This window comes from Ammospiza caudacuta, chromosome 4 (genome assembly GCF_027887145.1).
Source record: "Ammospiza caudacuta isolate bAmmCau1 chromosome 4, bAmmCau1.pri, whole genome shotgun sequence".
In the NCBI taxonomy this organism is placed as follows: domain Eukaryota; kingdom Metazoa; phylum Chordata; class Aves; order Passeriformes; family Passerellidae; genus Ammospiza; species Ammospiza caudacuta.
This window is the reverse complement of record NC_080596.1, coordinates 3,485,616-3,512,927: the sequence shown is the minus strand read 5'-3', so window position 1 is coordinate 3,512,927 and position 27,312 is coordinate 3,485,616. Positions and strand designations below refer to the sequence as shown.

The 27,312-nt window shown below is 37.8% G+C and overlaps 1 protein-coding gene across 1 annotated transcript in view; it reads left to right on the top strand.

Annotated features, from left to right (window-relative positions):
- Positions 1 to 26,057, top strand: part of CPE (carboxypeptidase E) — a 57,646-nt gene extending 31,589 nt beyond the window's left edge. Inside the window, exons 2-9 of the mRNA XM_058803785.1 lie at positions 6,637 to 6,833; positions 8,449 to 8,616; positions 9,536 to 9,653; positions 10,650 to 10,832; positions 17,341 to 17,480; positions 19,502 to 19,601; positions 21,886 to 22,004; positions 23,326 to 26,057. Coding sequence (XP_058659768.1) covers positions 6,637 to 6,833; positions 8,449 to 8,616; positions 9,536 to 9,653; positions 10,650 to 10,832; positions 17,341 to 17,480; positions 19,502 to 19,601; positions 21,886 to 22,004; positions 23,326 to 23,424 — 1,124 coding nt within the window. The 3' untranslated portion in view covers positions 23,425 to 26,057. The remainder of the gene's footprint in view (positions 1 to 6,636; positions 6,834 to 8,448; positions 8,617 to 9,535; positions 9,654 to 10,649; positions 10,833 to 17,340; positions 17,481 to 19,501; positions 19,602 to 21,885; positions 22,005 to 23,325) is intronic.
- The last annotated feature ends 1,255 nt before the right edge of the window (positions 26,058 to 27,312 follow it).

The window sequence follows — 27,312 nt, the reverse complement described above, 5'->3', positions numbered from 1 at the left end:
GAAAAAGAATTATTGACATGTTTTCATTGACTTTTCCCCTGTTTGTTTCCATTAATAAGGGAGACCTTATTTTCATTATTTTGATTATTTGTCCAGCATTCGCGCCCAGCTCTTTAACTTGAGAGTCTGGAATCTAGATATAAATGTTGTGGGTTTTTTCTGATTTTTATTTCTTCTCTTTATTTCTCATGAAATGAGGATGAGGAAAAGCAGAGCCCAAATGTATCTCCTGCTGGAAGCAGGCGTTTGAACTAGCTTAGCTTTGAAATTCCCCACATAGTTGTTACATGCAAAAGGAATGAGATAGTTGAGCTTGGTCCTTTTGAAGTGCTGTAATAACTGGCAAAGTACCTTTGTAGCTGAAGTGAAAAAGCTGATTCTAGAGTTTGCTGAAGAGAGAGAGCTTGTTAAAGTGAACTTGATGAGGAACCATCATGAATACATGTCTAAATTATGTGTCAACTTGCTCATAACTGGGTTTATTTCAATGATAAAATGATAGACTGAAAATAACAAAAATCTTTGCTCTGTCTGCCAACTAAAACTTGAGGGATATAGTGAGTGCTTTTGAAATGAAAATTCACTTGTTATAAATGGAAAATCCTCCTCTCCTACTGAGCACAATGGAAGAGATGAATCTGTTACATCCCAGAGGCAGCACCACTGCGGACAGTTACTCATGGCATCTTTGTAGTGCCAGTGTCCTTTACAAAGAATGCCAGGGTCTGTTTTGGTCTGTGTTTTTTCCTAGCAGTGAGAGCAGAAACTGGTAGGCAAAAACCCCTGTTTTGTGCTCTGCCACAGACTGGTAAGGATGGTTCACAGACTGGTAGGGGTGAAAACCAATTTCATGTTTGGTTTTTTAGGAGCTTTGTCTTCAGTGCTGAGCTAACAATACTTGCTGCTGTAACACTAAGGAATTCTGTAAATGCAAACTCTTATTTAGTTTTCTTAGGGCAGAAGAAATGCAATCTGTTATAAAACCAACTTGGTTAATCCAGATGTAGAAGGTTATTTATTGCTTCTAAAGTTCTGATGATTTTTAAAATCTGCTTTGAACTTGAGAGGCCTTTTTAACACATTTACATAAAATGAGGGGGTTTTTTATCTCACATTTCAGTGTTTCTTGCTAAGTTAAAAGTGTTTGATTAAATAAATAAACTTGTTTTCCTTTACAAGCTGTTTGTTATGATTTAAAGAATCATCCCCACCTGTATTGGATGGAACCATCAGTTTGTGAGCAGTAACACCAACCTAGTTGGCAAAAATTGTTGTATTCTGTGGTAAAGCAGGTGGGCTTTCCCCACAAGGCTGGATGCAGTGCTGCATTGTGCAACACTTGAGTGCAAGTGCAGCATATTGTGGAAAGATCACAGGGATGTGCCAGCAAAGAGCTGTAGGTGGGGACTGCAGGAGCTGAGCAGATGCTTTGCCCACTTTTTGTGGGAGGCTGTGCCAAGTCCTGTAGCTGCCAGGGTGAGAGTGGGATGTTGGAAACCTGGGGAAAGCACTGAGTCATCCAGAACTTTTGTGGTGGAAATAGCTGTCTTGGGCATGAGGTAATCTGTCTGGAGAATTTCATTTGCAATGCAAGGGCACGTAAGATCCTAGTTTGAAGCCCAGCTCACAAGCTTTGTACTCAGTAGAATGGAGATTGCATCTTAATTTTTATGTCAAGGCCAGCAGAAACAGCTGCAGCTTGTGAGCTTTCACTCAAAGTTTAATCTGTTGTACAGATTTTATTGTTAACTTTGATTTTAAGCAATAGTGTTCAAGTAATTATGAAAATTTCCAGAAAGAGCTTGAAACTGATTTTAAATCATAGCTGTTAAAAGTACATGTGTTTTTTTTAAAACAAGAGGTTGCCAAAAGATCCTTCTTTTCATCTTATTTTCTTCCAGTGTGTTTTCCAGCAGCTAGTGGCAAGACAGGGAAATATTATTTTTTTCGTAAAACTTTGGTGTTGACTGTTGACCTGTTTCTGCTTTCATGTAGTCCATCTGTGAAACTTCCAGTAGTTTCTTGTTCAGCAAGGTTAGGCTGATGCTACCATCTTAATAAATGTTGTCCTAAGTTTACATAAGGCCTATCCAGTGATTAGGAAACTAATACCGCATTGTGGCTCTGTCTTTCAATGCCATTTTCTCCACAAACTGGGGAGATCAACATTTACATTGAAATGCTGTTACGAGGCAGATTGAAGACATTTATTTTACAGGGTATTCGAAATCTAAATTTTCTAATTTGTTCACTTTTCTATCTTGCATCTTCATTTATTTTACTCACTTTTTTCATATTTGAAGGAGAAACTCATTTTATAATCTTTGGTTTTCCATGTAGTTGATCTCCAGATAATTTCTTTCTCTTTAAAATGCTAATAAAAATTTGGAGTGTAAAAAAGTCTTCAATAACATTTAATGAATAAATTTCTTGCCAATGAGGTTCTGAGATTTCTTCTGCCAGTTATCTACAAGAGAAGTTTGCTGGTTGCCATATTAAAAATGACAAGCAACTGTAAGTAATCAGAAACACTAAATTTGTTATGTTAGGAATGTTTTTGGCTTTTCTGTAATAAATACAGGACAGCAGAAGGACTCAAATTTTTAAGGATATCTGAGGCTGGTTTGCAAAAGAGTTCCTTAAGCACTTAAACTTCCTGGGACTTAATTGTTTTTCTCCCATATGGCTTGCAGTTCCACAAGTGAAATACTGTACATTTTCAGGCTAACCGCTTGACATTAGACTGTGGCTGGTAGCATGACGTTGCCTTGACTCGTAGGGTATATAATTAGTAGGTGGCAAACTTTTTGTCCCTCTGTTTTAGAAAATTACTGTCTTTACTGTACAAATACAGCCTGACCTGAAAATGGCAGTGGTTAGTCACTGTTAATTGGATGACCTGTCTGGCATTAACGATGTACAAGCTGTTCCTAGGAAACTGTGGAAGACCTTTGCTGACAGTCACTGCAGAGGGGAATGGTGACATTCCCAATGTTTGCCAGGCACCAGAAAAGCATGACATTTTAAAATACTTTTTTCCTCAATTGTTCATCGGTTGTAATGAGTATACCACATATAGTCTAAGAAGGATGTAAAAGCCTTCTAAGAGCCATAATGGTGTGGTGCCTTAGGTTTCACCAGAATGACTAAGATATTTACAAACCTGATTGCTGCATTTCATTTCTTATGTTAGAATTCAGTCATTATCACAAATCTCTGTATCTGAAATTAGCTCTGAGCTGAAATGAGGTGTAAGCATTTATAAATGCCATACATTGTTTGCAAGACATACTTTTTCTGCTGGGAATGACAGGCTATCATTTGTCAAGATATATCGTCAGAAAATTAATAAAATTCATTAAAGAAGAATTTTAAATATTCGGACAATGTAAATGTTCCTTTGTGTTTATTTTATCTTAGACCCTGGGAATCCATGAAAACAATCTCTTTTCTGTGGGGGTCAAAGAAATGAGAAAAGGCAGCTATTATTTCTTCAAGCATCTTCTTTAAAGCCACTTCCAGTTCTGCAGTGGCAGAGAAGTTTTTCTACTGGTTGAAGACACCATTTAAAAGTTCTTCGTCAAATTGACACTTACAGAATCTTTTAATTTAAAAAAAAAAATCTTTGAGGTAATTGCAGTTATGGAACCTTACAAAGGGTGATTAAGGTCTGCATTAAATGGCTCATGAAGGATTAATGGCAAGAGCAGCTCTTCCTCTGGCTGAGCAGCGTGCTGGCAACAGGTGACCCAGAGGCTGTTTCCTTCATGGCCTGGGCTGTTCTCCAGAGAAGGCTGAACCTTGTGGAAGTGGTGTGGCAGGACATATTCTATGACTGGACCAGGGAAACCATGAAGTGCTAAGGTTCAATGAGCTGATTGCTGGCACCCTTGGCTTTTGAGGGGTCTGTAAGCACATGCAGTGGAGGAGCAGCAGCAGCAGCTGGTTCTTTCTGGTGCAGTAGTGGATGTGGAATGCTGGCTGCATTGCACTGATCAAATGAATGAGTTTTCCTAAGATTTTTGGATACAGTATGACATTCAGTACTTATATTGAGAAGAAACACAGTGTTTATTTGCTTGCTGTGCCTAGAATTAAGAAAGTGTTTGGGCTGGGGGCTAACCAAGGTGTGGACAGGTGTGGACCAGGCATCCTTGTCTTCTGCAGCCAGAGGATGGATGGGAGATGGGTTTCTTGGCTTCAAAGACTGGGATAAGAAAATGCCCAAGGGAGATAAAATATAAATACGGAATTTACATTTTGAAGCAGGGCTTCAAATGTTATTCAGTTTTCTGTTATCTTTTCCTTTTCATTCTTTTTACATTTGCTTTTCGATACTTTAATCTTTAACTCTTGATTTGCCAGCAAAACTTATGAATTGTGCTGACACCTCATTGCTAAGAGGATTCTTTGAATACTGGTTTCACATTTTGTGTTCTGAGTTGTGTAATTTTTCTTTATCACCCCAGAAGCTGTCATTGCTTCCTTTCACTGAAAATCAGTCCCCTGTTTGTGGTGTTGGGAAGTACTGTTCTCCTGACCAAGCCCTCTGTGACATGATGATTGGTATGTTTGACCTAAGGAAAATGGGGCTGATCTCTTCAATCACTTCTCATAGGAAACACTTTCTATATTTCCAGTGACTCAGTACATCTTCCTGGCTTATTTGGGATGGGTCATTACTACTGAAGATCCAAAGCTGTACTCTTGGCTCACTGTGGACCCCGTGTGACTGTTTCCATGAGCCCTTACAAACACTGTTGATGATTGCTTTGGGGGAAGGCCCAGTAATACCCTATGGGAAACATATGTTTCTCTACTCATTTGAACCAGGCCTGTAAAATTCAAGTGGGTGGGAAAGTGGGAGATTAATGCACAGGTCTGGGAATCAGAAGAAAAAGTTTCTCCTTCAGGCTTCCTTAGGTATGTCTTGGGGAAAAGCACAGGTGCAAAATGCAGCTGTGGTGGTATTTAGGGGAGTAACAATTTTGCCTGTTAACTTGTGAAGCATTTTCCCCATAAGTAACATGCCAGTGTACATGTGTGTGAGTATTCTGAGTTTGTGTGATGTGCAGTGTTGCATATTTCATTATACAGATCCATCTGTTTTATGGGATCAGGTTGATTGCATGGTCTGATTACTCTTGTTGATTAAAGCTCTTGCATTCCCTGGTATTAGCAGATAGAAAGAAACAGTAAATAGGATCTCAATGCAAAAAGAGGAAATGAAGGGGTTTAGTCACAGTAATGGTGTTCTGTCTGTCAGATAAAGTGAAACTGCTTCACACAAATTAGGAAACTTTTAAACCTGTCTAGCAAAACATTTCAGAGATGAATCCATATTTATAAAACCAATTTAGCTGGAAGGAAAGCTGTGGTATTAATAGCACTGTATGTGCTAGCATCTTATCACTGGATTAAGGTTAATGAACACAGACTGAAGGGTTGTAAGTAGATATGGCTGCATGCTTGATTAGCAATTACTTAGGTGTTGTTTGTGTAACATTTTTCCTGCCTTGAATTTGCCCCTTTAATAGTGCTAAAGGCTATCACAAAGTGTGGTTGAAGACTTTCCAGAGTCTACAGTTAACTGAATGTTTGATTAAAGCAGTTACAACAGAACTACATTTCCAAATGAAAAGTATAAGAGAAAAGGAGCTTCGACCTAGAAAACAGCATATTCCTCATTTTAGTTCCTCTTGATCTTGTTTATATGTACACATTTATATGTACACTAAAACCTCTCTGGAATGAGAGCCCAAAATGTAGTCTTTTAATAGGCAAGTTCTTCACTGCTCCAAAAGACATATGTTGTGTGGTTTTCATGTCCATGGTCATAAGAATGATAATGTTTAGCAATTGGGAATATTGGATTTTTTTTTATACAGAGAATATCTATTTGTTACACATTCTATATGTTCTACAACATATATATATATATATTACACATTTAATATGTGTATTGCATGGTTATGTAATATGTACAAAATTTACATTAAATATACACATAAGCATTAAATATAGGTTATTTGTATGGAATATTTAAGCATGGTATTTAATTCTGTTTATTAGAATGTTAAATGGAAATTGTTGATTTTATGAGTTAGGTTTTGCACTTGGCCCGTGAAGTCTGAGTGAATATTTAAAACACCTGCTGAGTAACATTTTTCAATCACTGCGATCAACAGCTGGTTGTGGCCTTGCTTTCATGAAAGAATTGCAGTTTAATGCATGTGTAGTAGAATAAGCTTTACCTAATCTTGGAGGGAACAGTTAAGGTAAGGAGCCCTGCTAGTGCCAGTTTATATATTTTAAAACTTAGTAATCAAGACACGCTTTTGTAGTATTGATGCATCAACTGCATTAGATCTCCACAGTAGCAGTGCTAATGTTGGTGCTTAGCATTTATTTTGGCACACTGTGTTGTCCTCTGTTGCTCTCACTCTGCCTTTGGCAAAGAGCTGAATATTAATTAGCATTTGTTAAGCCATGGTTTAGAAGGAGTTTTGAAGCTTCCTGGGGATGCCATGCCCAGCTGTAGTAATAGTCATACCCATATCTGAGGGGCGCTGCGTGATCCGGTCCGTGGGTGATTTTTATATGTTGTTCTAAGACATGTTCTTCTTTTTCTTGCAGGAGAGCCAGAATTTAAATATGTTGGGAATATGCATGGGAATGAAGCTGTTGGAAGGGAGTTGCTCATCTTCTTGGCGCAGTACCTGTGTAATGAATACCAGAAAGGAAACGATACTATTATCAACTTGATCCATAGCACACGTATCCATATCATGCCATCTTTGAACCCAGATGGCTTTGAGAAGGCAGCATCCCAGGTTTGTAAGGCTCTGTGTGTAAGAATACCTATCAGTGTCTGCCAGCTTTACCATAATGGCTCTTGGACTAACAGTTTTACAGATACATGGACTCCTGGTGGCAATTGTTGGATGGAACAACAAAACCAAAGTATTTCCGAATAGTACTGTAGGCTTGTTATGTTTAACAAGGAGGATTTATGCTTGACTTTTCAACAAGTAGCCTTCTCTCCTGTGATTTAAAAATATAATTATGCTTATGTTTCATGCATATTCTGTCACTAAGTTCACTGATTGAACTACATCTAAAGACTTAACTTCCTAAATAATAAATAAATGATTCCTAGTAATAAATGATGTTTCAAAAGTTCTAGAAAAGTGCAAGTTTGTTTTCTTTTAGGAAACTCCCATGCAAATGCACCTAAAAAAATTATTCATGTTCACGAGCTTAGTCCCCAAACAACAAGCATTATGAGCCATCTTAATAACATTAATTACTTTTGATTCCTAATTTCATGCATGAAATACTTTAATTAAGGTATTAGTCAAGAAAATTTAGAATACATTTTAGGGCGATGACTCAGTCAAGAAACATATAATGTATTAATGCATAATTAGCAAATGAAAGTCAAATACTAACCCTGTTATACAGATTCTGGTCAAAATACAGATTCTGTATTTTGTTATAAACAAAAATAAGAATTTCCTTGCTTACAAGGTATATTTATTTTTTGAATTAATATTGAAATGTTGAAAGTTCTCAAGTTCTCTGTTTATGATTAAATAAGTCAAACCTTATTAAGATCTTTATTAAACTGATTCTCATGAAGTCTTTAAAAATATGCACAGACTCTTTATATTCGGTCGTACATCTCCCTCTCGTGGCAGTGAAGCAGAAGCTGTCTTCAGATTGATGTGGCATTTTACTGCTTTGAAATCTCTCTCTCTCTAGAGGCTCATAATATTTTTTGAAACTTTTTCTCCTTAGCCAAAGTACACCTGCTTTTATATGGTTGCCTTAAAATTTAAACGATTAAAATTTAAATATTATAAGACTCTATTTAGTACTGCTGTTCTAATTTAGAATATCTTGATCCTGTACACAGAGTATGACAGTATATTCAGTATACCCCAAATTAAAATCAGTAACCAAACTTAACCTACATTAAAGAGTACTGACAGCTTACAGAGAGAAGCTAGGAAAAACTATGCATTCTGAAAGCATTTCCTTAATGAAATCCAAAACTTGTTTTAGAGAATCAGTTTAAAGAAATAATTTTGCAAAAATTCTAATGGCTACCATTTCAGTGAACAAGGCTGCCAGACACAATAAAAGATTCAAGTAAAGCTTAAGATCCTTCTTTACTCTGGAAGTTATTTAGAGGAGCTTGAAACAAATGCAAACGTTCCTTTGGCTTCCAGATAAGCCTACAGGTGTTGTGACTCTCGCTACAATGAGATCTGTAATTCACAGTCAGGGCATGAGGCAATGGGGAAAAGCCAAATCTTGTGGGGAGACACCCCTGGCACTGAAAAATCTGATACTGCTGGTAATTTTACTCATCCTTAGTCCAAGTGTGCCATTCTCCTGTATCTACTCATCTCCCTTCTCTTTGTGTTACCTTTCCTCATTCAGCCTGGTGAGCTGAAAGACTGGTTTGTTGGTCGAAGCAATGCCCAGGGGATAGATCTGAACCGAAATTTCCCCGATCTTGATAGAATAGTTTATATTAACGAGAAAGAAGGTGGCCCTAACAACCATCTTCTGAAGAACATGAAAAAAGCTGTGGACCAGAATCCCAAGGTAAGTAGGGGCTGAATGTTGGGTCACTGACATGCCCATCTCTTCCTTTTATGTAAGCAAACAGTAGTGACCCCTAAGAGCTCTTTATTGTTCATGTTGTTCTGAATATTTTCTTCATTTTGTTAAATTTATCCATCTGATGCTTCTTGATTTGTTTCCTCAAAACGGATTGCTGTAGTATACTCTTTTGATCCGTCTTAATCCTTAGACAATTCCTCAGTCAAAAGGTATTTTATAATTTTTTTTGTATCGCCTTCTCTCTTGATTTTAAGCTGATTTTCCAAATATTCTGCATTTTTACTATTGCTAGAAATTCACTTGTGTATTGTGCTTAATTATATTGCTAGCCAGATAGCTATTCCCGCATATAACACATGCATTTTTGTTAAGTTTAGGCCTTGAATATGCAGCTGTATATCTGGAGGGAGTTTTATCTTCTTGTGTTTACCCCCAGAGGAAGTTCTAGAAAACTGACTGTTGTGACTGCAGAACCATAGGACTGTGGCCTTAATAGCTGTGTTCTGGCTTCAAATTCAAAATATTAATAAAGTAATTTTACCTTCCATGCAGAGAAAAAACTGCACCAACATTAAAAAAAAAATATTTTATATTCCTTTGTTTAAAATTGAGTAGGCTTTTTTATCCATAATAGGAAGAAGTAAAAGATTGAGATTGCTTTTTTTGTAGTCTCATTCTGAGATAGCTGACACCAGTTTTGGACTTATATTAATCCAATTAATATAATTATAAATCTAATGTAAGGACTAGACTTATTTTTCTCTGGAGCCAGAATAAAATTGCTGTTCACCTAACTGTCTTGCAGAGTTTATGTGGTAATAATTAAGCCCACTGCATTTAATTGAATGTTTCTACATTGGATTATTGATTTGTAACTGCTGGTAATGCTATTCTGTTGTAGCTTGCTCCTGAAACAAAGGGTGTCATTCACTGGATTATGGATATTCCCTTTGTGCTCTCTGCCAATCTTCATGGAGGAGACCTTGTTGCAAACTATCCTTATGACGAGACTCGGAGTGGTATGTAAATAGAAGTTAGCAGGAAATAGTAGGAGATAGAAACTTCATTCTGTACTTATTTCACTTTATAAACCGTGCAAGCGAAACCATAAAACACTGCAAAACCATATAAAAATTGGAAAAAAAAAAAAGTTATTTGTAGTCATTGCATTATGATGACTTATTTTATCATGCTAATCACGTGATTAAAGCTAGTCACTGTATGACCATATTTTCTAGTTTTGAAGATGATTGTTTCAGTACAAAAGTGATGTAACGCCTGAGGGAATAATAGTCCCTCAGATATACTAATCAAGGCAGCTTAGCTCTTAAATTAGCTGGGGTTGTTTGTACCCTGTTTAAATGAAGTGAGAAAGATGTATCTAGGTTAAGGTTTCTTGCACCTGTAAAAAATGAATTTCTGAAAGCAGTAGTGTGCTGACAGAAACAGCTATCACTGTTTTCAGTATTGGTCCCTTATAAAAAGGATCACATTGTGGCATAGATGTAATCATAAAGTATACAGCAATATTAGTTTGGTTTTTTATGCTACTATGGGATGAACGCATGACCAAAGTTTCATGAAATTATATTGTTTGTGATTCTCTTCTTTCAGTTGACTTTATTGCGTTTTAATTGCAAATTCTTCTAATATCCAACTATTAAACTCTTTAGGGAGAAATCTGTGTTTTTGAACTATGTGTTCTTCTAAAAATATCTAAAGCCTAGAATAGCTTAGGTTTTGCAGTGCACTTTTAAAGTAGTATTTTCATAAATATTGAGACTCTTGTGATGAGCCACTTTAACAATAGGGCAATAATTGCTGAAGTAATGAGGAAATGTTAACATTAAAAAGATAATGCCATGTTAACTTGTGATGCTGTGGGACATTTCCCTGTGTACACAGAATTTTCAGGCACAGTTCTGCTGTGCAGTGCTGATGATCTAAATTGTGAGCCTAGTCACTATGACTGCCCTTTTAATAGTTCTTGTTCCTGGGATTTTTCTCCTCCCTAGGCAGTGCTCATGAGTACAGCTCCTGCCCTGATGATGCTATTTTTCAAAGCCTGGCTCGCAGTTATTCTTCCTTTAACCCTGCCATGTCTGACCCGAACCGACCACCGTGCCGTAAAAATGATGATGACAGCAGCTTTGTGGATGGGACAACTAATGGTGGTGCATGGTACAGCGTCCCAGGAGGTGAGCCCACCTACAGCAGTCCGTGTCACTGCTCATTCTGGCCTTGAGTTATGTTATCCACAACTTTTGGTCTGGTTGAGGCTAAATCAAAGGCTGATCACTCACCACATCTATAAAGTCTGATAAAGCTCTCAGTGATAACTATTAAAATACTCCTTTTTATGGCTTTTTCTACAGCGTTTCTTCAGGCTCCAGGTCATTGCAAATTTAATAGTTCTACAGTGGGCAAGTGATAGCTCTGCTGTCATGAAATATTAGGAGAGTTTTTTTTGGCGGGGAGGGGTTAAGAAGAAAAGAGTGAAAAATCCCCTGACAAATCCTCAATAGAGCAGGCTATTGGCTCATTTGAACCTCAACAATGATGGCATCCAAGCTGAAGGAAGCAGGGGAGCCTGGTTGCCTGATTTTGGAATGTCATAGGAAATGGGAGTTTGGCTGTGGATTTTAATGGCAACAAAACCAGCCATGAAGATGCTTGCATTTGCATCTCCATGCTTTGTGGGTTGGTTAGTGTCTGATTCCTGCCCAGGTGCTGTTTTCCAAGGCTTTGGTAGAGCCTTCTGTGCTCAGAGGAGCAGCAGGGCTACTGCAGGCATGTCCAGACTAATTTTCCAGAAGTCCAGAAGAGGAGCATGAAATGAGACATTTAATTCAAATGAAACATTTTATTCCTTTCTATTAAGAATTTTGATATATTTGTAAACTGAGCCAAATAGGTCTTGGGATATCTAAATCTTGGAGTGTTCTTCCTCTGCTCAACTTGGAATGAAAACTGAGCTGAAGATTTCTGAGCCAGCTTGTGTTGGAGTGATTTGCCTGTTATTTGGCTTTGTTGATTTATGCTGGATAACCTTGAACACACATAACTGTTTAATTCTTTGCTTTTCTCTTGATATTCAATTACAGTCTCTGAATGAATTTTAAATTTTTACCTGAAGTGAATAGGAATCTCTCAAAGCATTAGACAGCCTAAGTGGTAGCCTAACTCTGCTTCTCTTACAGTAAGGTGGTACTAAAAGAAGAAAATATTTAAACTCCTGTGAAGAAATTAGAAACAGAACAACTGCTAGTGCTCACACAGCCAGTGATCATCAGGGGCTGAGTATGAAGTAAAATACTGACATTTCCGAATGCAACTAAAACCTCAAAATATCTCTTTGTGTGAGGCTTTTCAGACTTTGAATTGGAACCATTGAAATTCTTGAAAAAGTTCTTGGAACCATTAAAACTTGAAAACTGAAGTTTGCAAAAGCTGAAAAAATATTAATATAAACAGTTAAAATATAAAATATAAAAATAGTTAAAATTTGTTTAAATCAGTTTAAATTTAGCTTAATGAAATATTAAATATTATATATATAAATGTAGATATATTTAACTTCAGTGATTTTTCCTTAAGAAAATGCTATGAAAAGCAGTTTTTCCATTGTTTTGATGAAATACTTTGATTCTGATTAAACGGCGTATGGCAAAGACACATTTTTCCATTGGAGAAAGTCTTTGGAAATTTCATTTCCTCTTTTTGGAACTTATTTTAAGCTAGATTGCTAATTTCCCAAGTGAGGCCTTTCTTTTTCTCATATTTGTTAATAGGCAGGAATGCTAGTGCTAAGCAGGATCTCTCATCCTAATACGATGCAACTAATAAAAAATAGAGAGACAACAACATACTTCGGACCATACAGATTGAATCTGTTATTGGTTTGGGTTTTTTTTTTCAAGTGCAGAAATCATCTGGCAAGCTGCGACTTTTGAACAAAACCTCTGTGGTGGTGTTTGCTGACTTAAAAAAACAAATATAATTCAGTGAGAACAGTTCTGCTCTTTCTATGGCTAGTGCTAAGGAAAATGACTAAACACTGCTCAGTTCAAGTGAAAATTTTCTGGGAAGTTTTAATACTAAAAGTTCCATCTAAAACACAAAATGTGGCAATTCAGTTATGGATGGTCTCCGTGCTCTTTTGCTGTCCATATGGCAATGAACTCAAAGTTAGCAGCAGCATAAACTGTTGAAAAGCCATTTATGTTGTTTTAGGGGAAGTATTCCACTGCACATCCTTACCAGAGTTAGGAATATATCAAAAGAAACTGAAGGCCTTGTCTCCATTGCATCGGCTCCTGTTGGAGCTAAGCTGGTACTTCTCTACCTTTGCACCCTTGGGCTCCTTTGGGCTTTTGTACCCCACTTTCCCCTTTTCCCTTCCTTTCTCACTCTTCTACTGAAGATTCCTTTCTGCACCAAACACAGCTCCAGTATCCACTCCTGCCCATTTTCTGGCCCATCCCTGGCCATCTCCTAGGTTCTGCCTTTGACAGTAGGAAAGGATGATTTTTCATTTGAATTAATTACTATAGATGCTGTTGCCCTACAGAGCTCATTATGATGCCCCAGTTGTGCAACATCAATTCTTTGCCATATAATTGACCCTCATGGCCTTGTACCTTCTGTAAAAGACAGGTGGGCCAGTAGCCATCTCCACTGGTTCTTCAGTCTGCAGGGGTGGTGTGTGGATGGCTCTCATGTCACTGTGGCTTGCTTTTCATGGCTTTCTGAATACCTGCATTCTTTCAATAGGAAGGCTGAACATCTGTGGCAGAGACATCTGGTGATAGTCCTTTGCTCTAACTGGAAGTAAGGAGGAGCCCTCCATTGCATTCATGCTCTGCCCTTCCCTTTTGTCTGACCTCAGGATTTCCTCACCAACCTCATGCAAGGTGGCAATTCCCCTTTCTGGCTTTTTGGGTGGAGAGGGTGGATGACGTAGAGGAATATTTGACTTTTTCTTCTCTCTCTTAATTACACTTTTTGTTAGGTTTTTCTCAACATTACTGTTTGGCAGTTACTTCTGTCTGCAGAGCAGGGGTACAGAGAAAATTTTCTCCCAAGAGCACCTTTGTGCCAGGGCTGAGGCCATGGTGCTGTTACACTTGTAGTAGTTGTCATCTGTAATCAGCTGATCCATGGAGGTTTTTCAGAGACAGCAAGCCAAGGCAAAGAGGTCATCTTCTGTGCTCAGGAATGGCTCTTTTAGCCATCAGACTCTGGGGAGAAAGAAGTTTGTACACAAAAACCACTATGTTTTTAATGGAGGCCTTCTCTGTATCAGCATGTAATTAATGATTTCACTCATGTGCAGGAAAGCCAAACTAAATTTGCAGAAACAGCTTTAATTTTTGGCATTTTCTTAGCTGCTGACTGTATAACTTTTCAACATCCTTAATGACTTTTTAACGTATCCTTTGTGTAGACTACCTATCTGGAAGCAAAAATGAGAAGAACAAATAGTAATCAATTACTACCTAGCCACATGCCTGCTCTGCTTTTTCTGTCATTACAGAGTCACCTGAGTCTAATCAGATTCATGTCATTGCAAAAATAACTTTTCAAAGCAGCTTACTTTGCTGTACCATTAGGCTATTGTTTTAGTGTCTTTTTTTAATTTTCAGGTACTCTCAAATCACCCTTGGCACTCAACTAATTCCTAACTTGGATTACCAGTTTTGCCAGCAGTGTTAGGGATTTTTAGGATTTTGCTAAGCACTAATGTAGGAAGCATTCGTGTTCTCCCCACTCAAGTACATCCTGTCCTGCTAAAGGTCTTTTCTATGTGAAGAAGCTGATCTAACTTAGTGCTGTAGCTTGCAGCTCAAAGCCTTAAGTAATTTTGATGCCTGGATACCAGGGGCACACCCTGCATTCCACTTCATTTATGAAGCTTGGTGTTCCTTTATTAAAACCTGAAGAAATTAGGTTTTTTCCTGTATTCTAAGCTTACTTTTGTAAGCAGTAACATAAAGACACTATAGTCTCTCAGCCACTGGAGCAGTGCAACAGAGAACTTTTTGTGTTCTCAGTTTCAAAGTCCTACTCATGGTCAGCAATAAAGGGCATTCATTGTTGAATCTCAGTTATATCTGATGTATCTAAGCCTCTCTGATCTTCAGAGGGCAGTTCCTGTTAAAGTGTGAGAAAGTCAGTGCTGCACTTGGTCACAGTGGGAGGCTTTGGGAGCGTGATGATGTACATGCATGTGATACATGCCATGGATAGGGCACTTCAGGGACTTGACCAGGGGCAGCAAAGCTGCTGCAATATTCGATAAATCTTTAGAAATGTTTTGGTTTCTTGTGTATTGCACCTAATCACCATTGTGAATAGGGAGGTAAAGAGTGCACAGCCCAATGCACTCCAGATTGCACATGTGATAGGCTGTAGTTGGGATCTTGGCCAGCTTCATCCCATTCTCTGTCTCAGAGATGCAAAGGATGAATTTTTTCAGGAGCAGCACATAAACCTTGGGCAAGGCCAGGCCCTGGGAAATAAACTATAGGATATGGACATTGTGTGCAAAACTGAAAAATATATTGCTTCTTTTTTCTGTTCTTGAGAAACTAGGGCATCCCTGAGTAATACTTTGGGAGGAAAGAGAAATTTTCTGAGAATTGGAACAGTAATGGTCCAGAATTACTGTCACTACAGTAAAATTACATTGTGCCCTTCGGCTCCCTGTTCTCCTCTTCATGCATTCTTTCTGTCTTTTAGAAGAAGTACAAAAATCAGCAAAAGCAGCATTATCTAGTGTCCAGAACAGATATATGATAGTCAGCCCTGCTGTCAGGATTTTACTCATGACTCCACTGCTCTCTTGCTGTGTATTGCTGAATGGACCATCTAAGAGTTCTGCCTGCTGGAACATCAGAGCCATCCCTCCATCCCTCCCAGGAGCCTTTGCCTTCAGTGTCCTCATTCTTCTAAAAAAAAAAAAAAAAAAGGGTTAGAAAGAAAAAGATTCTTTTAGCAGTCAGAAAAATCCCTGTGCCTGTCAGTAGTTGGGAGTCTTGTTGCCTGGTTGGCAGAAAAGAGTCTCTTCACCTTAGTGTGCTGGCTAAATCCCGCCTGACTCAGTGTTTGCCATCCTTGGGGTTCTCTTTGGGATGTGACACCAGCTCTGGGCAGTTGTGGACCCATGAGCAGCTCTGGTGCTCAGTAAAGTGCCTCAGGTCTCATATGCAGCTTGCATGGGGGAACACAGAGCTGCATGAACAAGCTGTGCTAGGAACACTCCTGAATCCCTCAATGACCTCCATGGGGCTGCTCAAAAAGCTTGGTGGCTGCTTTCTTTTCAGGCCTCCATTTGAGAATCCACTGACATTACCGCGCCTGAGTGGGTCGCTGCTGGTGAGAGAGAGACGGTGAATCTTGTTTCTTGAATCAGAAGGCTGAATTTATTTATATATCATATAATACATTATAACTATACTAAATAGAATAAAGAAGAGAAGGTTTGCAGAGCTGCTAGGCTAGGCTCAGAACAGATAGAAAGAATTCCACAACAAAGTTGTGCCCAAGGACTGAGTCCCTGGCTTACACTTTGTGATTGGCCCTTAATTATTAACAAGAAGCAAGAGCCAATCAAGGTGCATCCTATTACATTCCACAGCAGCTGATAATAATTGTTTACCTTCCCTTCTGAGGCCTCTGGCCTCCAGAAGATGCAGAAATCCGAAAGAAAGGATTTCTGTGAAGAAATGTCTGCGACAGACTGACGCTGTTAGCTAGACAGACTGGGGAGGGGAGGGATGGTCCTTCATCAGCTTCTGCAAAACATATATTTATCACCCTCCTGGGGATGGCCACTGTCCCTCTCCAGCTGGTTGATCCAGCTACAAAAACCTGGAAACCTCCTTCTGTTTTGGTTGACCAATTTAAGCAAAACTATTATTTAAAACTACTTATGTTTTAAAATTTCAATTATTAAAGTTGCATTTATAGTGATGCTTCTCCTCTCTTTCAAAAGCTAGCTAATATTGATTTTGCAGAGGCATTTAGTTGGAGAAACCCCATCCATAGAAAAATTTTAGTATAAATACATTTTATAGGAAGTTTTATTTTGTATTTTTTTGGTGGAGAATATTTGAAATCTATGCAGATGATTGAATCTATGCAGCAAATCTTGACAAGGAAATGTTTTCCATGTAAAATGTTATAATTTCAGAAAATCTCAACACATTTTTGACCCATCTTTATAAATCTTTTTTTCAATGTCACTTTATTATGTTTAGTTTGCTTTATAATTAATTGTCATTCTTCTTGGCTTACAAGGTGAGCATCTTTTTTGGTTGTTTTTTTAATATGGAAATATTTTAACCATAGTCTAAAATAATTTTCTTTCCCAAAGAGAAGAAATGTAATTTATATGTCGGCTATCCAAAAATGTGTGAGTTAATAGTATACTGGTCACGTACAGCATCAAGTAGAAGTATACAGCCTATTTATCAAGGCCTTTTTAAACTTTCCCTGGCAAGAAAATGTATTCTGGAATTATTTGTCCTATTGGTTTCTCTGATTTAAAGCTTCTGAATTCAAAATTAAACAGATGGATTGGAGCTGCATCAATTGTATTAATAACTGTTCTTTTCTTAGTAGTCCCAGTATTTCATGTGTCCCCCCTTACTTACTTCAGAGTAACACAAAATGCATCACTGCCTCTCTTTTCTGGCATTGCAGGAATGCAGGATTTCAATTACCTCAGCAGCAACTGCTTTGAAATCACAGTGGAGCTGAGCTGTGAAAAATTCCCACCTGAAGAAACTCTGAAGGGCTACTGGGAGGACAACAAGAACTCTCTTATAAATTACATTGAGCAGGTAACAGAGAAGAGGATGGCAAAACCAGCTATTGTGCATAAAGCTTCTAAACTTTGTGCTTTGTGAATATCTAATTCAAAATACCATATTAATCCAGATGTTGCTTTAATTCTTATTTGTCTCTGTGGTAATAAATCCTGTGTGATATTTCTATATAAGTGGAAGAAGAGTGGAAAAGATAGATGCATTTACAGTATGGAATCCTTCTCACCCTACTTAAACTGTTGCAGACATTTGACTTAAATTATTTGTGTTGGGTTCCTCAATGCAAAAAAAATACAAATCTCCATCATCTATGACTGACTGCCCCAGTGCTGGTGTGTGTGCTCAGAGAGATGGATTGCCCTCTGCAGATATTCCAGTGTGTTTGCTGATGTGGGAAGGATCATTCTGTGCATGTACAGGAACCTGGGCAGCTGGATTAGACCATAGAGAATTTCTGAAGTCTGAATATTGTAGTTAAAAATTACAAATAAATCTGATATCATTAGTGGTTGCACACCTGCGATTGTGAAATGAGGAACACACTTTATTAGCACAGCCCATCAATTAATACATTCATTTCTTTAAGGATTTAATTCAGAAATGCTTCAGTTAGCCAGAAACCTGAAATATTTGAATATTTGAAGTGTTATACTGTTCTGTTAAAACATTATCTGTAGGCTAAGGGAAAAGCTGTACTTGTCCTGCAGGTTTTTACCCATTCTTTATGGAATCCATCTAAAATTGTTCGGCTCCCCTGCCTAGGGGTTGATTTTCTCTGACTCATGGAAAGCTGTGTTGTCACTGCATTTTCAAAATTGCTCATGTATAAGATACTATTTTGCCAACTTCCTTTGCTCCTGCAGAGCTACCAGCTTTATCCTTGAAGTTCAGATGATCTCTTTGGCATTGGTTTTTATCTTCTTGCAGGATAAGATGACCAGGTCTATGCTCCAGCTCCCCTGGGAGTGCTGGGGACAGTGCAAATATGTAATTTCTGCTTTTCTGAGGCTTCTCCCAGAGTGTGTTACAGGAATCTGAACTGAATCTGTCAGCTGAATTATGGTGCAGCTGAATGCACCATATAGGTTCATAAAGGGCAACATCAGTATCTCAAAATAAAACTTGGGATCTACAAGCCTTTTCAAAGGACATGGAATCAGAGAGAAGCCTGAACTTCACAGCGCTTTGCTGCTTTGTTTCCAGGCTCACAGTGAGGTGCATCTCCACAGAGGTTCCCAACATCCCCTCATCCCCAGCACTGAGTTCCCTGTTTCTGGAGAAGAAAAGGCAGTTGATCCTCAGTCTCTTGCTTCTGAGGAGTTTGCTTTCAGGCTGTGCTTGAGATACACTGGTCCCTCTGCACACTGAGGTCATATTTTAATTTCATAAATAGTGGGAGCAGACGGATTAGCTGCTGCTGGGGCTGTTACCTGGAGCACGAAGGAGAAGGACATGACCCACCAGTGCCCTTCTCCCACAGCCCAGGAGGGAATGTTTGACTCTCTGTGGTCCCAGCTCACAGAACTGCATGTTTGGGGTGTGCAATAGAAAGCTCAAGCACCTCACAGAGGGATTGCCCACTGAAGTGCAAGTGACTTCAAAGTGCATTTACTTTGCTAATGTTTCACCTTTAAGAAATAATGTCATTAGCTCTGCATTCTTACAGTTGATGAAACTTTAAAAAAAATGTTTCTGTAGGCTGCTCTTTCAAAGCTTTTCTGTGCATTCATTAATTCCCAATATGACAAAGATTTGCAAGTCAATGTTTACATGTATTATTACTTGCTGTGTATTTCTGAGAATTACTTGCATTGAATAGATATATTATTATAACTACTTGCTGAATTATTTTCCTCTTCATTCCCTTTTCCATTATGATATTTAGTATTTATCATTGATAGTGGTCAGCCTGTAGATTGTGGGATTCATACCATGCTTTGTTAGATATATCAATAGATATAATCCATTGCCAGAAAACACCATCTTTTCTTAAGAATTTTTTATTTACCATTTGTTGGTGACCTTATTTATTTTAGATTCATCGAGGAGTGAAGGGGTTTGTTAAAGATCTTCAGGGCAATCCAATTGCAAATGCTACAATTTCTGTGGAGGGGATAAGCCATGATATTACATCAGGTGAGTGTGGTACCTCAGCAGTGCTTCTCTTTGGCTTAGCAACCTGGAGCCATTTCACATCTTTTTAACTGCAGCTTTAAGGGAGCAAAAGTTTGAAACCAGGACGGTACGTTGTACCTCAAGAAGTGTGTTGCCCAGAAGATTTTACGAATCTTTCACTTGTATTTTGCTCTCAGAGTAGCTGAGACTGTTTTTTTTTTACTTCATGGGTCTCTAGTGTAAATTGGTTTGGGTGGCTCTTGGTCATTAATGCTCTAATCTGTCTTCTAATTTGTGAAGCAAATACTGTTTCACAGCTCTGATGGGATTTAAAGCTCTGTCAACAGTGCTGCCTTCAGTTTAAAGGCTAAATTTAAGTCCAAAAGTGTTATATTTTTCACAATGCAGTCATACCTTTTGGTATGTAAATTCTTGACAGATTTCCAATTTACATAACCTCCTTCAGCAAAGATAAATTCTCTCTGCTGTTTACAATTACGTGATGTTTTTTCAGAAGGGTGATTCTAAAAGATGAAAGCATTGTGTTGGTTGGTGTTGACAGAAAATGATGTGTCACCTCTTCAGTGATGATGTGCTTTGTTCTAGGAGTGAGTTCAGAAATAGCTTCTCAGTGTGCCAACTTTCAGCCTTCCCTTTACACCTGTGCTCTCCTATCCTGAGATTTGCAAAAGATACCAATTAGAGAAACAATAAGTAAATGTCACTGCTTTATGCATGAGCTTATTTTATGTTCATTTTCTCAATGATATGTCTCACTGTACTGTCACAGAAATGCAGAATAATATGGAACAGGATTGGTAGGATATTTAGTCACCTCTGATTTGTGTTGGTACATCACCTGCAAAGAGACCAGCAGCTCTTCTGCCCAGCAGGAGAACAGTCTGTGAAAACATGAGTTATCTTCTGTCACTGTAAACAAGGAGGCAAAATGTATAGAGACTGGAAATAAATTGTCAGGCATAATAAAAAGGGGATAAACTGTGCAAAGAGGTATTTGAGAGAGAGGAGCTCATGCTTCTATGACACAAAAATTGCATCTAATTATAAATCTTTTCACATCATTGTGTGTGTATAAGACTTAAAGTCATGTATGGTCAAAACAGGGATGAAAACAAGTACTTGAGTATTAGCACAGTCGAAATGAGGGAGAAATATTCTTTGGCTTTTCTCCTGCTCTTTATTCATGAGTTGAAATTCTGCTTTGTTGCAGTGACAGAAATTATAATAGATCATTGCTGTAGCTCTACAGCAATTTTTTTTCCATTCTGTTTTATGAAGAGAAAAATCTGGGAACAACTGGACTGCCTACTGACATTTTTTTTTGACCATGCAAATAGCAGATATTTAAGTAATTTTTTCCTTTGTACACTGTGTAGCTGCAGATGTGGTGAAAAAGCATTTAAAGTACAAAGAGCATGGCCAAATCTTCTAAATGGCACTGCTCTAAAGCTGAACTTTAGAATAGCTCTGCAATCTTTTCCGGAGGTCAAGAAATTCAAATTATTAGCCTGTGACAAATTAGATAATTGCCTACTGCTGGTGCAGGGAAGATCTGAGTCTTTGTGAAAATGCAATAGGGTCATTTCTAGAGAAGATGATGATGAGTTTTGATTCTGTGACTGGAAAACATAAACTGTAGCAACAGTGTGGGAGGAGCCTTTCTTTGACCTGAGTGGATCAAGCTTCCATTTCTTTGTTTCTCTGAGCCAAAGAAAAAACCCTTGACAATGCCTGGAAGCATGTAGATACTGATGCTTCAAGGGTGATACACATATTCTAGGAAATTATGATTTGTAGCTTTTTCTGAAAGATGAGAAAGGTAGTCCCACTTATTTAAATTTGACGGGAATGAAATTTATTTACGCTTGGATTATCAGAATACCGAGGAACATTAAAAATCCCTATCACATGGCAAACAATCTCAGACATTTAGCAGGGACTTTACATTGGCTGGGCAGTGCTTCTGAAGTGGAGTAATGTCCGATAATGTCCTTTTCTTCAGTGTGATGGAGAGCCTTCAGCCTCAGCGGGCATAATATTTCATGGGGTCTCCAGCACAACTTCAAAATTAAAATGTTTTTGATTACCTGAAAGGAAGCAAATATGATACATACACACACACACACACACACACATATATATATATATATATATGTACAGCCTTTCAGGCAGTCAAAAAGAAAGCACTGACAGGAATATAAAAGATTGACATATGAGCCTTGCTTCTTAGCTGTGTAATTAGTCTTATACATATTTATTTGGGTTCTTTTCTTCTTCTTTACAGCCAAGGATGGTGATTACTGGAGATTGCTTGTGCCTGGAAATTACAAAGTTACAGCCTCAGCACCAGGCTATCTAGCAATAACTAAAAAAGTGGCTGTGCCCTTCAGCCCTGCTGTTGTGGTAAGTGTTCACATGTGTTCATTTATCCTCTATTATACATTTAAAAGGTCCCTTTTTCCTTCGTGGTATGCTTCTAAGGAGGAGGTGATTTTTCAGAATATTCTAGAACATGTGAATTTAGAAAGTCTGGAAATTACTCTTCTAGCACTTGATGCACCAGCCACTGAGAGCAATCTCACTGTAAACTCATTTAATATCTTGGCGTTATTTATAACAAAAAGACACAGAGAAGGGAAATATTGCGATAACATGTTATTGGTACATGTTTGAATAGGATCTTATGGAATATCTTTTAATAGCACAACATAAAAAGTAAGAGATGTTGAGGTTTTGATGTAGACATTTTTTTAATTTAATTTGTCAAATGAGTACCTGCTTAGGTTCGAACCAGTGGCCAGCTCTGTGCAGAAAGGTAGCAATGAGCTACTGCTTTCCATGGATATTCAGTGTGTGAGGTTGATAAGATCTAGACTCCATCTAAGGTTTCAGAAGCATTTTAAATTCACTGTCTGAACAGATGTGGAGGTATTTAAAATAAGTGCTATTTCAATAGTGTGAATCACATATTAAGATATACTAAAGGAAGAAGTTTTTTATGGAAAGGGTAATAAAGTTCTGGAATGGGCTGCACCATTGGTTTAGTTGAGGTGTTAGGGCTGGGTTGGATTTGATGATCTTTAAGGTCTCTTCCAACCTAGCCATTCTGTGAATTCTGTGAAACTAGCACATGGTATCTACATTAATGAGCCATGTGTTAGGAAAAGCTCCCTGGATTTTTTTTGATGGCATAAAATTGAATACATGTTTTGAAATGCTGGGGGTCTGCAGTGCTCAGCTGGTGTTAGCTGAGATTAGCTCAGCTGGTTACACAGTGGAGCTCATAAGAGTTGGACTTGATGATCCTTGTGGGTCCCTTCCAACTCACAATATTCTGTGATCGGTGTTGGCAATATGCTGATGATACCTTTTATAATATGCCACATGATTTATGTGGCTGGCTGTTATTCAGTTTTAATTTCATTGGCCCATACTTTCTGAAATTTTTAGTCAAGTCAAATACAAGTGGACAGATGTCTGGTTCTTTAGGAAATTTTGCTCACCTGTGTGTATTTTTGGATAAGTTACTGTACTGATATACTAGTACTGCATGTATTTTAATCAGCTTTGAGACACTTTGGAATAAACCCAGCCTGAGCCAGAAGGTACCTCTCTAAGCCCTATGTTTGTGTTAAGCACCTTCTTTCAATAAATGACTCTTAAAAGCCTAACTATTCTCTATCTGTAAGTCTTACTGATGTTTCTGATTGTTTCTCTTAATCAGGTTGATTTTGAGCTGGAGTCATTGTCTGAAAGAAAAGAAGAGGAAAAAGAAGAGTTGATGGAGTGGTGGAAGATGATGTCAGAAACACTAAATTTTTAAATGATGATTTTGGCTTTACAGCTTTTAATCTATTATATGTTGACTTAGTATAATGTACTGTGGAAAATCCCTATATTCTAGATTTTGTGCACTTCACAATAATTAACTTTGAATTTTTCAGTCATCTTTTGATTAATATGATTACAAATAACTACTAGCCTCCTAGATAGATAAATAAGTTATTAATTTTCTTTCATATTGTTATAGAAAATTTACTCTTCTATAAAAATCAGAAAAAATGAATGAATATGCAGCCTATATGACGGTAAAATCTGTTGTGTATTATTTGCAAGTTCAGAATATGTAGGTTAACACTTGATTTTAAAAAATAAATATGCTGTAGTTGATTACCGATACTGCCAGAAATATTTGACAGTGCATAGTAGTAGACAGTGCTCTTTACTTAATTCCATAATGGATGCTATTGAAAAGATTTATAATAACAGTGTGTGGTGAAATAATGTTTTGCAAGGATTAAAATTCAGTATAACACTTTGTATGTCTCTGGTGTTGGAGCTATTTAAACATGTAAGAAACACAAGCTGACTTCATTTTAGTAAGAAGAAAAAATCTGTGTAAACTCTTTAATAAAAGATGGCATGGAATGAATTCAGGAAAAAGCAGAGCTTTATTCCTTAAACAGTTGATAATATTTGGAGATCAGGTTTTAAGTACTTCTCATTAGTTGTTAAACAAATTAGAAATTCTGAGTGGAAGAAGAAGATCTAGTGCATCTCTTTTATGAGATTGTGCATCTCTAGGCTGCTTGTGTTTGTTCAACGGCAAGAAAAAATAATTTCAGGTGTAGTCTGTTTTAATTAAATAATTACCTTTTCAAAAATCTTTACTTGTATCCATGATGTCTAGATAATCAGCTAAGAGTTCATCTTTTCAGTCAAGGCTATCAAAATATTACAGTTTAGACAATTAGCTGGAAATCTACTGAGAGTGTAATTTTAGTGTTGCAAGTCAATAATGGATTTGTGTCAAGCTCTGTTTCTTCTGCTGGCTAGTCTTACCTAAAACTAGAAACAAGACAGATACGTGAAATTTTTTTCAGTGTGGTGAAATTTTCAGAAAAATGTTGAAGTTGATACAAAAGCAACTTTGATTTAGAACCATTCTTTTTGGTCCCTTCTTGATTTTTTTAAAACTTTAATTAACATGCTATAGTATTGTGGCCAAGATGAGTGAAATTTGCAGAGCCAGAGAATACACATGGACCACAGCAGGTGCAAGTTTGGTGTAATTCTTCGGAAGTGACTCCTGGTATGCTACTTGAGATAAGCTAAGCATCTTGTCTGTTTGAAAGCTTACATATATTGCTAGTCTATTTTAATTCAAGATCAGATATTTGATAGAGATTTCCTTCCTATGTTTCTTTTATACCACTCTCTGTGTTTTGATTAGCATATTATTTTAGCTGGTGCTTGTTTGGAACCAATCAAGAGCGGACTATCACACTCCTGCTGTAAGTGAAAAATCACGTATTCAGGTGCAGGATCCAAATTTACCTCCTTTGGGTATTAAAAAATTTACTGCAAGTACTGTTTTCTGAGAATTTTAAATTCTTTAATAAAAATAGGACTTGATCCTTTTAAGGAACACGCTTAAGGTTTGACACGCCATGGTAAACTGAACAGCAATAAAAAAGCATAAACTTTCTCTCTCTGATGAAGAGTTTGTGATGCAACCTGCAGCTCATTGGGGTTGTGGATGTTTAACTCCAAATTTCAGAGGAAATTTACTTACTCTAAGTCATTATATAGTGATGAGCTTTGGTTCTCCATTGCAATGAAAAACCCCAGTGGCAAATAAAGATTCTTATCTGAATGTGTCTTAATAACACCTTGTAGCTAGCTGTGCACAAAAGCATGCATAAAGGATGCCTGGTTACACCAACTTGGATGTCTATGACAATTTGAAAGGCCAAGATGTGGCACAGAACACATTCTATGTCTGTAAGTAATGACCTTGTTTTTAATTGAACCAGGTAAAATTGAAGCAAATGGTATAAAAATGAATTATCACAAGATGTTGCTGTCACATGGGCAAATGGCTACAGGAGTGTAAACTAATGTAATAAGGCAAGTGTATATTTGTACAGAACACCCTGGTCTGCCTCTTCCAAACCTAAGAATTTCAATCCAAATGACACTTCATGGTACAATGCCTGTCATGCATCCAGTCTTCCTGTGGCATAGTTAGTGCAGACATTGCATCAAAGTGATCTCGTAACAGGTTTCTAATCCACACCTGTGTGATGTGTGTGAGATCCCCTGGTCTACTGTTTCATACATTTGCAATTAAATGTGCTGTCCCTTAAGTGATCTGTTTGTTGTGCTCTAGGTGACTGCTTGCTATTACTGTGTTGAGAAAAGGTAAAAGTGATTAAATGTTTCAGCACCAGAACCACTGCCACTGTTCTTGCTCTAGGTAAACATCCTTAAGAACAGCGTAGCCAGGACTCTCAATAAATTAATTCATTTTGTAGCTTGCTGAGCTGAGCTGTGTTGTAGGACTGTGTATGTTTAATGGAAGATTAAAGTGTTATGTGATGCTAAGCTTTTGGTTAAAAAGGCACATGCTGTACTATTGTACAATAAATCTACAGTTTTATTTTAAATGTAAAATGTGTGAGTAATTTGCAGGTTCAAAATGTGACCTCTTTGGCCGTGCATGTCTGCAGAGTATGCCATAAACATCCTCAGTGTGTGCCAGTTAATTTGCTGCTTGAACAGAGAAAGGAGACCAGGATTTGTGCTGATATCTCTCTGAGAGCCATCCACAGCCCCTTAACTTTGTGCCAGAACATCCTCCTTTTGGAGTACGTGTCTTTCTGAGCACTTCTCCCATGGAGACTTTCAAGTCAAGTAAGGGAGATGCATGAGATGCTCTGCCTCCATGCAGTCTTGGTGGGGACAGGGCATGCACTTGTGTGTGTCTGCCTTACAGTGTTTCCGTATTGATCCTTAGGATTAGAAAGCACATTGTGCAGTGTGTTTGCAAATCTGTGGTGCTACACATTCCTTATAACTGCAGGGGTCAGGATTACAGAAAAACAGAAGTCAGTCAAATTAAGTCACTGCATCTGAATTGTGTTTGCCGGTTAGGTTGTGGTGTTCACATCCATATACGTGAATTCACATACAGCCTTGGCTAGTCCTGAGCTGCTAATGACATAATTAAAGTGTAAACTAAAACTGAGATGGTAGATTAGAAAGAATTGCTGCCAGATTTTTCTGCGTTTCTTTTTTCTAACAGCTATAACAGGTGTCTTAGGAACACTTAATAACTAGGCCATGAAACGAAGAGCTTTCAGAGAAGATAGGTTTAGAAGAGCTGGAATTTAAAATTAAAAGATGCTGTTCCAATGAGCTGATTTTCTCCCGTGTGTTTAATTTGACTCATGTTTGTGGAGGCTGTAGAATAGCAGCAGTTTAATGATGGCCTCTCTGAGTTAGAGCAGCTCTCTAGAGCTGCTTCCCAGTAAACCTGCTCCACTGGAGGAGTGCCTTGTTTCCTGCTTGTGGTTTGCTCTGGAAACGCAGGACTGAGAAATGCTATTGCAGTGCTTACTTTCTACCTTCCTGAATCTTGCAAAATACTTGTTCTGATCATCTCCTTGCAAGTATTTTATTCCCTGTGTATGTTTCTGTTTGTGTAGAGCTATGTCTGTTATGAATAATTTACTGCTTGTTAAGCTAAATCATAGGTTTGGCCATTGACACAGCCTCTCTTCCATTATTTCTGACTTAGATAATTAAACCCAGAAAACAAAAACACTCAGGAGATTTTCTGAAGTCCGTGGCATTAAAAACCCCAAAACAGTGGGTTTGTTTGCCTCTTAGCTTTGAGGGTTCCAAGTGAATTTGCTTCAAGTTTTTG